At 39.5% G+C, this 16,646-nt stretch overlaps 1 protein-coding gene across 1 annotated transcript; it reads left to right on the plus strand.

The window, feature by feature from the left end:
- Positions 1-14,793: 14,793 nt before the first annotated feature.
- Positions 14,794-15,730, plus strand: LOC102246927 (serine/arginine-rich splicing factor 1). The gene has a single exon (XM_005863908.2). It carries the CDS (start codon positions 14,892-14,894, stop codon positions 15,609-15,611), a length of 720 nt encoding a protein of 239 aa, XP_005863970.1. The 5' UTR covers positions 14,794-14,891; the 3' UTR covers positions 15,612-15,730.
- The last annotated feature ends 916 nt before the right edge of the window (positions 15,731-16,646 follow it).

Genomic DNA, 16,646 nt, shown 5'->3' on the forward strand with positions numbered 1-16,646 from the left:
TTCTCTCTCCTCCTCTCTTCTCCTCTCCTCTCCTCATCTCTCCTCTCCTCTCCAAGCCACATCCCACAATTACCAGGCCCTTTCTATTCCTTCCTGCCTGGATGTCCTTATCCCATACCTGTGCCTTGTTAGAGATCCATCAATTATTTAAGGCCTGTTTAAATCTTCAAAGTCTAGAAAAACTTCTCACATCTCCCCCAAATAGAATTTATTCCTCCTATGTTCATTCTTTGAACTCTGCATACACCTCTTACAGTGCACCTACAGCCTATTTTTTTTATAATTACCCAAGTTATATACCTTCTCCTCTACCAGAACATGAGCTCTGGGAGACAGATGCTTGTCATGTTCATCTTTGCTTCCCAGGCAACACCTATCACCTGGTAGGTACTCCATACATTTTGGGGTTACAGTGAAATGTTAGGCAACCGTTCAAAACAGATTTGAAATTATGAACAAGATATAGCATTAAGTAAAAAGCAAAGGCAGAAAAGTATTTATACCATGCTGTCATTTATCCTATATAATAAAAACCTAATATGCAAATTGACAGAACAATGGAATGACCAGTCATTATAACAGGTACTGACCACCAAGGGGCAGATACTCAACACAGGAGCTGCCCCCAGCCCACAGGCCCCAACCGGTGGCAGCAGGGGGTGGAGATGGTGAGCGGGTGGCGCCAGGCCAACAAAGGCGGGTGCCAGCAGGGGCCCCCCATCACCCTGCTGGTTGCTCCACAGATCGGCCCTGATCTCCAGCTAGGCCTAGGGATCCTACCCATGCACGAATTTCATGCACCGGACCTCTGGTCTAAAATAAAATTAGATATGCATAGAGATATTGATTGATTGATTGATTGGTCTCAGATGGTATATCTTTCACAGGATTCACACACACACAAAACCTTCTGATAATAGTGTTTGCCACTGCAAAGGCCACAGATACATAAGTTATTGATGGTACAGAGCTTTACTTTCTCTGTGGGCCATTTTATACTATTTGAATTTTATAACCATTGCATATACCTTGTGCATATATTACCCACATTACCTATTCAAAGATAATTCAATTAAACTTAAAGTAATAAAATAAATGTTTGATTTTAATTGAAGCTAAACTAAATAGCCCTGAAATTAATAATAGGACTGGCTGGAGTAGTCAAATTACCCACTCCCAACGAGTTCAGCATTCAGAAAGAATTTTATTTCTCTAATTATATGGTGATTCAAGGCCAAGTTGAATTCATTAGTTTTAGTAATGGTAATAATAATGAATACGCTTATAAAACTAATAGATCAGACACAATTTTTTATATTGAGAAATCTTATCCAAGAGTGTTTAAATTCTATTGGTTTAGATAATCAGTTTACAATATGAGCTCTTAGCAATCTCCCCCAACCCCAGGATTATTATTGGAAAGTGTTGCCAAATAGCAAAAGCAGAAACATTGCAATAAATATGTCATTAAATCTTATACTTACATAAATTATATTGGTAAATCCTTTCTGGAAATGCATGCATAGAAAGAATAAAAACTGTCCTTAGAGTTCAAGGTATAGTTTTCTCAAGATAATAGCTTAAGAAAGTCCTCTCTGTGAAGAACTGAAACACGGTATTTGCAACTAACAGATTCCCAGACTGGGCTGTGTGCCCAGGTTCGCGCAGGTCTGTGGAGAAGGTCATTCTGATTCTAGTTTCCTCCAGACAGAAGAATTCACTCTATCATACCAACTCAAAATACCATGATTCCCTCTTTAGCTACTTCTCTTTCCTTCCTTCCCTCATGACCTATTAGCAAATACATGAACATTCAAAAAAGATCAAACAAATTAAAAGAAACGCTTCTACAGTGTGCAAGGATTGCCAGGTGCCTCCTTCAACCTCCCTGGTAAAAAGACCCTGCTCTGGACCCCAGGGTTTCATTGCTTTCATCATTAGCTTAGCCTCTGGAGCTATAAATGTTACATGTGACTATTAAATTATCCTGCCATCTCTAAGGTCCCTTTTTAAAGAGTCACCTATGATGTATAAGCAGCATTGAAATCCCACTCCTGGCGGCTCTCAGTGGAATGTTGGGGGCAGAACAGAGACCCAGGTGGCAGCAGCAGATCCTAGGGGAGGCTAAGCAGGGGCAGGGCCAGAGAAGTACTACTTATTATTAACATATTAGCCCTGCAGGGCACTGTGCCAGTTTTAATAAGCAACCAATCTGGCAACCAACATGCTCATCTATTAAAGATATAGGAACTCTGGAAAAATATCTGCCTATACTCTTAACACCTTATTTCCAGCAGTGCCTGGAATAACACTTTTTCATAATGGCAAATTCTCAGACACTGGTAGTCACTATAGTAATCTTAAGTATTATTGCTGATAATAGAATAACTTATTATTTTCCACAACAAGTGTGGTTACTACTAAGTTATACTACCATAGAGTTTGTGCTAATAATAATAAACTATCATAATATATTTTGTGCACCACTATATCCTGAGATTAGCCTGGGATATGGGAGGTGCCTAATATTTGTTGAATCTAATTGAGTATTATACACAACATCTATACTAATAAAAGGGTAATATGCTAATTAGACCAGGTAGACCGGATGTCATTCCAGACATCTTTCCTGACAAAGCCAGGGGCTTGGCCAGCCTGCGAACTGCCCGCAGCCCCTCGCCCAGGCTGGCCCCGCCCCCCCAGTGGGGACCCCCACTGGATCAGGGGAATGGCCGGCCTGCAAACCGCCCTAGGCCCCTCACCCAGGCCAGCCCCGCCCCCCAACAGGGACCCCCATCCTGATCCGGGTCCCCCTTCAGGGAAGGCCAGCCAGCCCCCACCGTTGCACCAGGCCTCTATCCTATATAATAAAAGGGTAATATGCAAATTGACCCTAATGGCAGAATGACCGCTGGACCAGTCACTATGAGGTGCACTGACTACCTCTTGGTCCCTTTCCCCGGCCAACAGGCTCTGATCGCCTGATGGCCACTGGTGGCAGGGGCACAGCCAGCGAGCAGGCAGGAACAGCCTACCTCTTGGTCACTTCCCCAGGTAGTCAGGTACCAATCACCCAATGGTGAACAGGGAACTGGGGGTGGGTGACAGTCGGGAGCGGGGCCAGCTGCAGGCAGCTGGGGAAGATGGCCCTGATCACAGGCCAGGCGTAGGGACTGTACCCACACACGAATTTCATGTGCCGGGCCTCTAGTGATAGATAATATATTATCTTATTTCCAAGAAAAATAAAGACTTGATTTCTTGAAAAGTAATTTCTGGCCCTGACCAATGTGACTCAGTGATTAAAGCATCAGCCCACATACCAAAGGGTCAGGAGTTTGATTTCCAGCCAAGGTCATATACCTGGGTTGTAGCTTCAATCCCTGGCCCTGTAGGGGTGCATGCAGGAGGCAACCAGTCGATGTGTCTCTCTCACATCCATGTTTCTCTTTCTCTCCCTCTTCCCCTCCCCCTCTCCTTTCCACTCTCTGAAAAGCAATGGAAAAATATCCTCAGGTGAGGATTAACAACAAAAGAAGTGATTTCTGACTCCTGTGTGTTTTTATCTGCAGAGATGGGCCACACCAGAAGAAAGATACTGAGGAGAGGAAGGGGCCTTCTGAGCAGCTAGCTGGGCAGGTTAGTAGTGGCTCACCTGCCCCTTCATGCAGGCAGTCCTCCCTGAAAAAACAGGAGGAGCAGTCCTCTCCTTTACACAGAAACTACAACATTTAAGCCTCTGATCCTTCTCTTGAGTGCCCATCCTTCTCTTGAGTGCCCATCCTTCTCTGTCCTCTGGCCCAGGACAGGCTCTAAATTGCTTATAGAAAGTATTTGGAACCACTTTCCCCAGAATCAGGAAAAGACATTTGCAATACCTTTCAAATTCCAGGTTCAAATTGCATACTGCTAGTTGGCAAGAATATTGGTACAAGCCTTTTGAAGAGCAATTTGGCAATGTACATAGCAAGAACTCTAGAATCATGCATATCATTTGGCCCAATAATTCACCTCTGGAAAGCCAACCTAAGTAAATCATCCAAAATACATAAAATGCTTTCTAGTCAAATTCATTCGGAGCCTCATCTATAACAGTGAAAATACGGATGCAACCTGAATTTTTAATAATAGCAAAATGTTTTATTTCACTTATTTCACTCACATGTTGGAACATAATATGGCCACTAAAAATTATTTATGAAGAGCATGTAACAAGAGGAAATACTTATATTTTGATTATAAGTGGAAAAATATACAAAAATATGTGCATATAGGATGATATAAGAATCTATGCATAAAAATAGGGGCTCAATTTCTCTAGGGGAAATGCAAATAAAAATTACAATGAGCCTGGCCAGAATGGCTTAGTGGTTGAGCATCAACCTATGAACCAGGAGGTCACACTCTCTCTCCCTCTCCCTTCCTCTCTAAAATCAATAAAAATAATTTTTTAATTACAGTGACATACCATTTCACCCCATCAGATCAGCAGAATTTAAAGTCTAATACCAAATGTTGGTGAGGCTGTAGAATAATGGAAAGTGTTGCCCTAAATGTTGATATCTAGTAAAATTGAAGAATTTCATCTTGGGTATATTTCTAAGAGAAATTTTCTACATGTACATAAAGAGACAACCATTAAAAAGTTTACTGTTTATAAAAAATGAACAATGAAAACAACTTATAATTAATTATTAATTTCTATTCATAAGAGAATGGATGAATAAATGGTAGTCAAGTCACACAAAGAAATACTATATATACAGCAATGAAAATAGAGGAACTAGAGCTACATCAACATAGCTAACTCACAAACCTAATATTACGTGCCAAATGCCATGCATATAAAAATAATTATGTAAATTTTAAAAACAGGTAAAACAATATTTTACATTACTTGATGGATGCATATAGATAAAAGATGCATCCATCAGGGGAAGAGGCATGACAGGAAAAAGGCACAGAGAGAGCCTCAATAGTACAAATGCATATTTTATTTCTTTAAGCAGGATGTTACATAACTGGATGGTAACTGTATTATTTCTTACACTGTTTGGTATATCTTAAATATTGCATAACAATTGAAATCTAATGAACAAAATAAACTGATGAACAAAATAGACCCATACACATAGAAGATGGAACAAACTGAAGACTCTCAGAGGGAAGGTGGGGTTGGAGATGGGGAGATTAGCTGGGGAATTTATACACATAGCCCATGGACACAGACAATAGTGTGGTAAAGATCTGGGAGTGGTGGGTGTGGGATGGGGGCCAATAGGGAGGAAAAGGGGGAGATATCTGTAATACTTTCAACAATAAAGATAATTTTTTTAAATATGATAAATATATGGCACAAAAGAGAAGGGCATTAACTATATCCAAATCATACAATGGCTAGCTCTCTGTGTTGGGTTCACTTTCCACTATTTTCTAAGCAAGTATAACCTGGCACAAATAAGGAGGCACCAGTCAGAGCCAGGAACTGTAGAGATAATGGGCATATAGGAGAGAGTGACCAAATGATGATGAGAGGGCATTCTTTGTAGATCCCAACTGTTGAGTCTTTCTTCTAAGTAAGCCCTGTGCTCAGTTAGCTCAAATTCACTGGGCCTAGAACACCACAGCCATTTACTGCAGCTCCCATGAGCTCAGTTAGTGGGTTAAATATATATTTACTATAGATAGCCTACAATGTACTTGGCATAATAGAGAAACATTGTATGGTCTCTTCCCTGTGCCTATCCACCCTAGACTAGTACTGGTCACTACCAATCTAACCCAGGTGCCTTTCAAAACCAATCAGGTGGGTCCTGTCCTGAGATAGAACCTAGTGAATTGAGATGTACTTGACTCCACCTAGAGATGTAGTGCATATAAAGATGCACAAAGGGCTCCACCTCATATCACTCTACTCTGGGCTCTTTTGCAAACCAAATATAAAGCTCTGGAGCACCAGCTGTTCATCTCCATTGTCATGCATGTTTAGATTTCATCAATTCTACTCAACTGCTTCTTGTCAGTTAGGAGCTTACAGAGAGCTCTGAAAATAGCCAGAGAGCCTTTGAAGGACAGAAAGAAAAAAATAGTGTACTTCCAAACTTGCTTGAAAACTAGCTCCCTTATCAATTTGAACAAGGATTTATGTGGTGCTTACCATGTGTCAGGTACAGTTCTTAGCACTCCACAGATATTATCATGTTTAGTCCCCCTAACAATCCTATGAGGTGGGATTGATTAATATTCTGATATAGTTGAGGAAACTGAGGCACAAGATCACATAGCTGCCAGATAGTAGAGCCAAGAATCAGACCTACACCTCCAGGGTCCTGAATCCAAGCTAGTCATCAGTGCTGCTACTGCATGCACACAAACTGTGGGGATTAGGAATAAAACTCCATATTCTGTCAACAGCTAGAAAGAAATCAATCTCCATGTCCCACTGTTCATACTGAGGCCTCATTGCTTCTTATAAGTCCAGAGTTTGCCAACCTGAACCCAATAATATGGCCTGTCCTCACTTCCTATGGAGTGACCAAAGATCATGAGACTTACCTGTCCTAAAACCATTTACTCACCCCTCCCAGGACCCAGACCCCACCACTCCACCAATCACTAACATTTGTTCAAGTGGTTTATTTGGGGGGAAGTTTGGGCAAGAAGACCAGTTGTCAGTTCAGGGGTTTCCAGTCAATCCCAGAGGAGGAAGGGACTTTTGCTGGGAGATGAAAGTGCTTAATGAAAACAGCTTTTAAGTTGAAAGTCAAAATAGCAACAAAATACCTGTCTGAATTTTTGCCAAAATAGCAAGTTTTTTTACTGAATATACACACATTTTTTATGATGGGTGGGAAACAAGCATTCTCATACACTGTTAGGTTAATCTAAATTTTTGAGTAGGGAAGGACATTTTGGTAAAACTATGTGTGTGTTTTTTAATTTTTAATATGCACACTCTAACCCTGAAATTCCGCTGCGAGTAATACACAGCATACACACAAGCACACACACACAGCTGTAGTGCTGCTTGCAATAGCAAACACAAATCAGAAAAAAACTAAATTTCCATTATTTAGTTATAATTAAATAATTACAGCCTATCTACATAATGAAATACTTCAAAGCGCTGACCCCAAAAAGAAAATTAGGTAGATCAGATTGAAGTGAAATGAAAATATGTTTAAAATACATTGTGAAACAAAGACTCACAGGAGTAGGTGTAGTATGCTCCATTTGTGTAAATGTTTTTAAAGCATATGCCTTCATACATAGGGGGAATTCAAAATTGTACAAAAGACCACATGAGAAATTGTTGACAGTGATTCCTAGTAATGAGGAGTATGTCGAGTTTTATTTTTCATTACATACCTATTTGTTTTGAATTTTTAATATATGTAAATATTAGCTTTACTTTACTGTTTTCACTTTCAAAAGAGTGCCGGGAGCCGGTCCATCCTTGCTGCTTGACACAGTCGCTGCAGAGAAGAAACGTCTGCACAACATATGTTTCAAGGGATCTGGTGTATATAACATACTGTTCTTAATATGTTTGCTCCCCTTTTAACCAAGGTCACCTCTCCGAGAAAGGTTGTTTCCCCAGGTAGGGATTTTTCCCTGAAGTTAGGGAGAAGATAAAACCCCTTAACTAAGTGCCAGGCGGTCAAAATGGATAAAGGACTTAAATGTACGACAGGAAACCATAAAAATTCTAGAAGAATTCAAAGGCAACAAAATCTCAGACATATGCCGAAGCAATTTCTTCACTGATACAGCTCCTAGGGCAGTTGAAACTAAAGAGAAAATGAACAAATGGGACTACATCAAAATAAAAAGCTTCTGCACAGCAAAAGAAACCATCAACAAAACAACAAGAAAACCCACTGCGTGGGAAAACATATTTGCCAATGTCATATCTGATAAGGGCCTAATCTCCAAAATTTATAGGGAACTCATACAACTTAACAAAAAGAAGATAAACAATCCAATCAAAAAATGGGCAAAGGATCTAAATAGACACCTTTCAAAAGAGGACATTCAGAAAGCCAAGAGACATATGAAAACATGCTCAAAGTCACTAATCATCCGAGAGATGCAAATCAAAACAACAATGAGGTACCATTTCACACCTGTCAGAATGGCTATCATCAACAAATCAACAAACGACAAGTGCTGGAGAGGATGTGGAGAAAAAGGAACACTTGTGCACTGCTGGTGGGAATGCAGACTGGTGCAGCCACTATGGAAGACAGTATGGAGTTTCCTCAAAAAGCTGGAAATGGAACTCCCATTTGACCCTGTGATCCCACTTCTAGGAATATATCCCAAGAAACCAGAAACACCAATCAGAAAGGATATGTGCACCCATATGTTCATAGCAGCACAATTCACCATAGCTAAGATCTGGAAACAGCCTAAGTGCCCATCAGTAGATGAATGGATTAGAAAACTGTGGTACATCTACACGATGGAATACTATGCTGCTGTAAAAAAGAAGGAACTCTTACCATTTGCAACGGCATGGATGGAACTGGAGAGCATTATGCTAAGTGAAATAAGCCAGTCAATGAAGGAAAAATACCACATGATCTCACTCATTCATGGATAATAAAGACCATTACAAACTTTTGAACAATAATAGATACAGAGGCAGAGCTGCCTCAAACTGATTGTCAAACTGCAGTGGGAAGGCCAGAGAGGGTTGGGGGGCAGAAGGGAGGGGAGTAAGAGATCAACCGAAGGACTTGTATGCATGCATATAAGCATAACTAATGGACATAAGACACTGGGGGGTAAGGGAGGGCAGGGGATTGTCAAGGGCGAGGGGGAAAAAAGGACACATATGTAATACCCTTTGTAATACTTTTAGCAAAAAAAAAACAAATAAAAAAAAAAGAAATAAGTAGCTATAATTACATTTTTCAAATACATATGTAGATATATATTTACAAGTACATATGCACATATGTAATGTATGCATATTTACATATGTGTATATATCCATGTATATATTATATATTTTGTTACATATATTTGTATATTTTATATTATTTCTATTTTATTATATGTTATTTCATATATCATATATTTTACTATTTTTAAATATTATTTACATATATATTTAAACATAGACACACTGGATATAGAGACATACACATATTTTTTAAATTCATTTTATTAAAAATATTCTCAGATGTGTCAAAAAAATGCCCAAAGAAGACTTTTCACTAAGTGAAATAAAGATAAAGCAACATTAATGCTGCTTTCCTGTTATTTTTTTGAGTATCAGACAAAATGAATTCCTGCTAGGAAATATTAGATGGGGAGAAGATGGTCATTTTATACTATTAAAGAATAAAATTCACAATAGAAATATTATACCAATTTTTATGTTCTGAACATTATTTCATTGAAATAAGGCCCATAATGGTTAGCAGTATAGAAGGAATGACCAACACTTCATAAACATATTTGTCTCCAAGGAGATAAGGGGCAAGAGGGGTATGAGCACTTGCTCAGTTTTTTTGTTAATTTTATTTTATATTGATTAGAGAATCTGACCAATATGATGAATAAGGCTAACATAATAGGTATCAAACTTTGCACCCCATAGGAAATAGAGCTCTATTTTTTCTTTTTGAAAGTGTCTATTTTTTATTGATTACATTATTACACAGAAGTGGGAAAATGCCATGTAAGGAAAAATATCCTGTAACTAATTTACATCTAGAAAAATTTTTTTCATTTGTAATGCTAACAGCAACACACCCATGAAAAACATACGTGGTGTCAAAATAAGCCAAAGGAAAATCATTTGGGCTAATATAAAAAGGATCCCAAGTAAAAATTTCCTTTATTAACCTTTGGTCGAGAATATGTTTGTATATTTTCAGAAAACAACTTCAAGACCATGTGGATTCCTGCAACAGAGAGGAATTATCAGGAATACTCCAGCCATGAAGACAAGAGGAAAAACAATCCGGAGATGGAAGACGCTGACGACACTTTGCCATGCTAGCAGTCAAGCAGCTGTGTGTCGCTGCAGGTTGCCCAGGATCAAACCAGAGAGGGTCGGACCTGCATTGCCACCATTTGTCCACCATCCAGAACTGAAATATCACTGCTGACATGTACACATAAGGAACTGTCGGACACTGAAACTTGGACTCAGGACTGTTGGACATTGAAATTGGGATTTAAACAATTTTTGTTCTTGAAATGTTATGTTTAAGTTTTAAAAAGTTTTGGGTTACGGATTGGCATTGTTTTGTTATTGTTTTAATAGCCAGAGTTTTGTGCTTGATGTTTAAGTTTTATTTTCATTATAGTAGCTTAATAATAAAAAAAAAAGGGTGAGATGTGGGAAACTGATATAGGGTTGAGCCTCGGACTGACCTGTTGGCAAAGTCACAAACAAGTCCCAGCTTAGAGGGCACAGTCCTCTTAGCATAATTAGGCTTGACCTTATAACACTCCCTAGATCTTATCTGGGAAGCTAATGGGCTGAGGGAAGTGCAGGAAGTATAACTATGGTCAAAACAAGTGAAACTCACAAGAACTGTGTAACTATGGTGACCACTGCTCTGTTTACCTCTGACTATAAAAGGTTGGTAGGCCTGAGCACCAGTGGAAGTCCTTCCTCCTGAGTTGGACTTACCTGCCTGGCCCCCAATATTCCCAAATTATTTCGTGTCTTTTCTCTTTCATTTGTGTGCGGCTCTTCTTCCAGATCCCAAACCCTGAACCACGCGGGACGTGGAGGGAAACATTTACAACACACAGATGTCCCCCATTTTCCCCCCTTTGCCCACCTCCACCCAGCCCCTGCTACCCCTCCCTGGCCTTCACCACTTTGTCCATGGCTAGGTATATAGAGACATACAAATACTTAACTGCATTATTGTGGATATTAAATGATCCTGGCTTTAAAAACTTGAAAATATAATTCTATTTCTTTTTTTAATATATTTTTATTGATTTCAGAGAGAAAGGGAGAGGGAGAGAGAGATAGAAACATCAATGATGAGAGCACGCCCCTTATAGGGGATTGAACCTGCAACCAGTCATGTGCCCTTAACCAGAATCAAACCCAGGACCCTTCAGTCCGCAGGCTGATGCTCTATCCACTGAGCCAAACCAACTAGGGCTATAATTCTATTTTAATTTATAATTATAATTTACATTTTTTCCACTTCCCTTCTTTCTACCATTATACATTTTGTTTGAATGATAAAATTAGAATGATAAAATGTTTCTAGTGTGTTGGGGTCCAACCCCAGCAGGTCTAGGGGTTCCCAAAGGTGTGGACTGGGTCGGCGAAGAAGGAATGACACAGAGACAGCGTTCAGTTGATCAGCAGCCTAGCCAGGTTCTCTAGCCAGGATCTCCAGCCAAGTTTTGTGTTTATTGTCCTGTTATATCTGTATTTATACCAGTTGATTTTAATCCTATCCATTCTATTCCCAAAGTTTAGGGCGTTTCTTATCTCCATTCCAAGGTTACTCTATTGTTCTATTAAGCTACAAGGAAGTAACTGAGGGAGATTATCCTAAGTAAAGATTATGTAGCTTAAGCGTGATTGTTCGTAGTTAAAGTGATTACCTGCCTGGCACTTAGTTAAGGGGTTTTATTCCCTCCCTAACTCCAGGGAAAAATCCCCACCTGGAGAAACAACCTTTCTCAGAGAGGTGACCTCCTAGATGATAACAAGGTAGAGCCATTTAATCCCATCCTGTTAAACAAGCAAGACAATTTCTGGGATACGAGAATTATCAGAGTTCATTCACCTATTCAACAAATATTTACTGATTATTTAGTTTGTGCTACATTGTTAATATAATGCAACCAAAAAAAAAAGTAATGTAGGAGTGTCTGAAGCCTTTTCTCTAACCCCACCCTGCCAAAGAAAATACAGTACTCTATTTTCCAGCCCAATTTCTCCTCCTCCCCATTCCATAAGAGGAAAGATTGATCTACTAGTACATAGTAAAGATTTGGGAAGTAAAGTGGGAGAGAAGAGCAGCACCAAACAAAACCTAGGAGGAGATTTGAAGTGAGGTGTGGAACGAAATGCCCTATAGCAGCTGGGGATTATGAAAGAAGTGGGTGGGAAAGAAAAGGTTTTAAGAAATATTTCAGTGGACTATTAAAATACATGAATCTCTCCACATTTTTGCAAAATACAAGTAAGGTATTTGAGCTATCCTGAAATGGCTTGTGGTTACTGAAGGGTGTTTATTTGTCAGACTCCAAGAACGAGCCACATATGTGCTTGTTGTGTAAGGATTACATAAGAAACAAACACAATGTGATTCTTCGGGAAAATAGAGAAACTGAGTTGTGGACCTTTATTACCAGAGATAAAAATTTTCCCATATGAAGACCTTGTACCCACTTAAGCGTTCACCTCCATTAGTTCAATAATATCCTCTGCCAAATTATTTCCATGTTGTAAACAATGTGATCAAATAAAGTAAGTCTTACTTGTTTGCATTTTATTGCTGGTTTATATAAAAGACATTCATTCTATCAGATGATTGAAATCGAAATGTTCTTCAGACCACTGTGAACACATGTGTTTTTGGGAGATTAGCTCATCAATTTAAGTACCAAACCACAAGTACACAGGCATTTCAAATAAATGATTTCTACTCAAATCCAGGGGATGGAGAGAATGAAAATAAGATGATTTGGCTTAGTTAAAATGTAAACTGTGGGCTTTACTGATTTTGTATTGAATTGTCAAATTTTGTGAGAACAATAGACAACAAAAACATTAGCAAAACATTAGCAATAATAATGGTGTTTAGAACCACAGCTCACTTCAAATCTCCTAGGTTTTGTTAGATGATGCTCTTCTCTCCCCCCCTACTTCCCAAATCTTTACTATGTAGATCAATCTATCCTCTTTTGGAATGTTTCCTTCTAGGTGCAGGGTACACAGAATTTCTAATTAGCAATATAATGGTGTTTAGAACTGGAAAATATGTGCTACAATGTTTTAAAAAATTATTTACACTTCTTCACATCAGCAAATTAAATACTGCATTGGAGAAAGGCAAATATGCTCAAATTTTCTACACCATTTGTAATTGTAAGCATTGAAGAAAGGCAAATATGCTCAAATTTTCTACACCATTTGTAATTGTAAGCATAAGAACTTAATATCTGCATAGACTCAAAGATGTGCAGAAAAAAAATAGAAATGTAGAGATTGTTTGGTACAAATCCTTCATCTTAGAAAGGAAAAATTCAAGTCCAGAAGAATTAATCTACTTTTTTAAAGCCACACAACTCCAGTACTTAAACCCAGCTCTTTTGATTCAAAATCTATGTCTCAACGTAATATGCTATAGCTCTAACAATACTTGCAGTATATTTTTCTAAATGATTATCTTCATTTTCCTAAGTTTTTTTTATTATAAAGGTAATTTCTTCATGATGGAAATTGTTTTTAAGTGACAGAAAAGATGGACATATCAAATGAAAGTGCATTTTTTCAAAAATACTTTAGCAGTATCTAAGAAGACCAACTGATGAAGTGTTGACAGAGGACTAAAAAGAAATTAAATCTTTTCTTTTCTTTTCTTTTTTTCAGTTGGTCAGCAGCCTAGCCAGGATCTCCAGCCAGGTTCTATGTTTTATTGTCTTGTTACATCTGTATTTATACCAGTTGACTTTAATCCTATCAATTTCTATTCCAAAGGTTAGGGCGTTTCTTATCTCCATTCCAGGGAGTAAAGATTATGTAGCTTAAGTGTGATTGTTCGTAAAGTGATTAACTACCCACCTGGCACTTAGTTAAGGGGTTTTATTCCCTCCCTAACTTCAGGGGAAAAAATCCCTACCTGGGGAAACAACCTTTCTCAGAGAGGTGACCTTGGTTAAAACACATAGCGCCAAGGAAGGGGAGCAAACATATTAAGAACAGTATGCCATATATGCCAGGTCCCTTGAAACGTATGCTGTGCAGATGTTTCTTCCCTGCAGCGACTGTGTCAAGCAGCAAGGATGGACCGGAAGAAATTAAATCTTAAGAGGATCTGATAGCATGTAAAAAAATTATAAAGTTAGAATAAGGAAAGCTTTTTGGAAATGCTCCAGACATTCGAACCCTGGCATGTGCCCTTGACTGGAATCCAAAAGGCAAAATGAAAAAGACAGATGAATTTGATTACATAAAAATTTAAAAAGACTAATAGTGAAATACTACCTTTTACATATCAGACTAATAAACACCATTAACTTCAAAGAAATATATGTTGGAAAGAATATAGGGCAACATATTGTGAACCCTGGGGGGGCGGGGGGGGGAACACTTACTAAAAAGGGCTCCTAGTGGGGCTAACACTGCTCAAATTAAAAAAAAAAAAAAAAACGGAAGAGGAAAAAAAACAGAGCCTAGCAGCTATTTCTGCACAGGGGCCTCTCCCTTGAACTGCACTTCATGGAAAAGTCTACTCTGAACTGCCTGTCTTTGCATTGAACTCAGGCCTGTACTGTATTTCCGCCATCTGAGCCAGACCTTATAAAGATTTCCTGGAATCCTATTTCAATCAATTGGATAAGACTTTCCCCATCCAATCAGAGTGGCTCTATTCTGACCAGTCAAACAGTGTCTGTTGGAACAAGGAAACTGAAGGATTTGGAACACTTATTTGCATGAGGACAGACCAATCAGGGGCCAGGGGCGGAGCCTTCTGACCATATAAGTAAGCTCCCCTCTGGCTCCAGAAGTGCATTTTCTATTTCCAGTGAAGACTGAAGACTGGGAGTAGATAAAGGCGCTGTTTTGGAGGGGCCGCGGGAGCCGAGGGGTCGCTGCAGGTTCGCTCTCCCGTGCGCTAGGCTTGGTGGGAAGGCCTGTTCTCCAGTCCGCGCTTTTCGTTGTCGCCATGTCCGGAGGTGGTGTGATTCGTGGCCACAACGATTGTCGCATCTACGTGGGTAACTTACCTCCAGACATTCGAACCAAGGACATTGAGGACGTTTTCTACAAATACGGGGCTATCCACGACATCGATCTCAAGAATCACCGCGGGGGACCACCCTTCGCCTTCGTTGAGTTCGAGGACCCGCGAGACGCGGAAGACGCGGTATATGGTCGCGACGGCTATGATTACGATGGATACCGTCTGCGGGTCGAGTTTCCTCGAAGGGGCCGGGGCAGGGGTGGAGGTGGCGGAGCACCCCGAGGCCGCTATGGCCCCCCATTCAGGCGATCTGAGAACAGAGTGGTTGTCTCTGGATTGCCTCCAAGTGGAAGCTGGCAGGATTTGAAGGATCACATGCGTGAAGCAGGTGATATATGTTATGCTGATGTTTACCGAGATGGCACTGGTGTCGTGGAGTTTGTGCGGAAAGAAGATATGACCTATGCGGTTCGAAAACTGGATAACACTAAGTTTAGATCTCATGAGGGAGAAACTGCCTACATCCGGGTTAAAGCTGATGGGCCCAGAAGTCCAGATTATGGAAGATCTCGATCTCGAAGCCATAGTCGTAGCAGAAGCCGTAGCAGAAGCAACAGCAGGAGTTGCAGTTACTCCCCAAGGAGAAGCAGAGGATCACCACGCTATTCTCCCCATCATAGCAGATCTCGCTCTCGTACATAAGATAATTGGTGACACTTTTTGTAGAACCCATGTTGTATACAGTTTTCCTTTACTCAGTACAATCTTTTCATTTTTTTAATTCAAACTGTTTTGTTCAGAATGGGCTAAAGTGTTGCATTCTTGTGCAGGAGGCAGCTGATCGATGTTTTTCTCTCATCGACGTTTCTAACTCTCTATCCCTCTCCCTTCCTCTCTGTAAGAAATCAATAAAATATATTTTTTTAAAAAAGATAATTGGTGACGCTTTTTGTAGAACCCATGTTGTATACAGTGTTCCTTTACTCAGTACAATCTTTTCATTTTTTTAATTCAAACTGTTTTGTTCAGAATGGGCTAAAGTGTTGCATTCTTGTGTAATATCCCCTTGCTCCTAACATCTACATTCCCCTCATGTCTGGTAAATTGTATTTTAAGTGATGTCGTAGACAGGATTGTTTAAATTTAGTTAATTCTCCATTCTCTTCAGACTGTGATATTGTGCAAATGTCTATTCTCTGGTTTGTGTGAACGGGGATGTTGGGGGTGTTTGTGGTTATCTTACCTGGGGAAGTTCTTATGTTTATCTTGCTTTTCATGTGTCTTTCTGTAGACATATCTGAAGAGATGGATTAAGAATGCTTTGGATTAAGGATTGTGGAGCACATTTCAATCATTTTAGGATTGTCAAAAGGAGGATTGAGGAGGATCAGATCAATAATGGAGGCAATGGTATGACTCCAAGTGCTATTGTCACAGATGAAATTGGCAGTATTGACCTTATACTAAAAGGCAAGCGTTAAAAATGATATATATGCATCTACCTTAAAACACTTGCAAACATCTTATGCAGTTATCTTTGCCTACAATTGCTCTGCTCTTTAAACCTTGGCAATTGTGGAAAAATTATATTGCCCATTTGTAACGGTTTATTTTGCTCCCTTCCCCCCTTTTTTGTATTAATAGGGACTAATGTGGGAAGAACTGCTAATTTGTCACAGTGCTTAGTTACAACTGTTAATGTGTGACCTGCTGTTGGTGTACATGTGGGTACAGGGT

Source organism: Myotis brandtii, unplaced genomic scaffold (genome assembly GCF_000412655.1).
Source record: "Myotis brandtii unplaced genomic scaffold, ASM41265v1 scaffold182, whole genome shotgun sequence".
NCBI classification, from domain to species: Eukaryota; Metazoa; Chordata; class Mammalia; order Chiroptera; family Vespertilionidae; genus Myotis; species Myotis brandtii.

What these genes read in the sequence shown, in the direction of transcription:
- LOC102246927 (XM_005863908.2), top strand. Translation starts at nt 14,892, where the DNA reads ATGTCCGGAGGTGGTGTGATTCGTGGCCACAACGATTGTCGCATCTAC.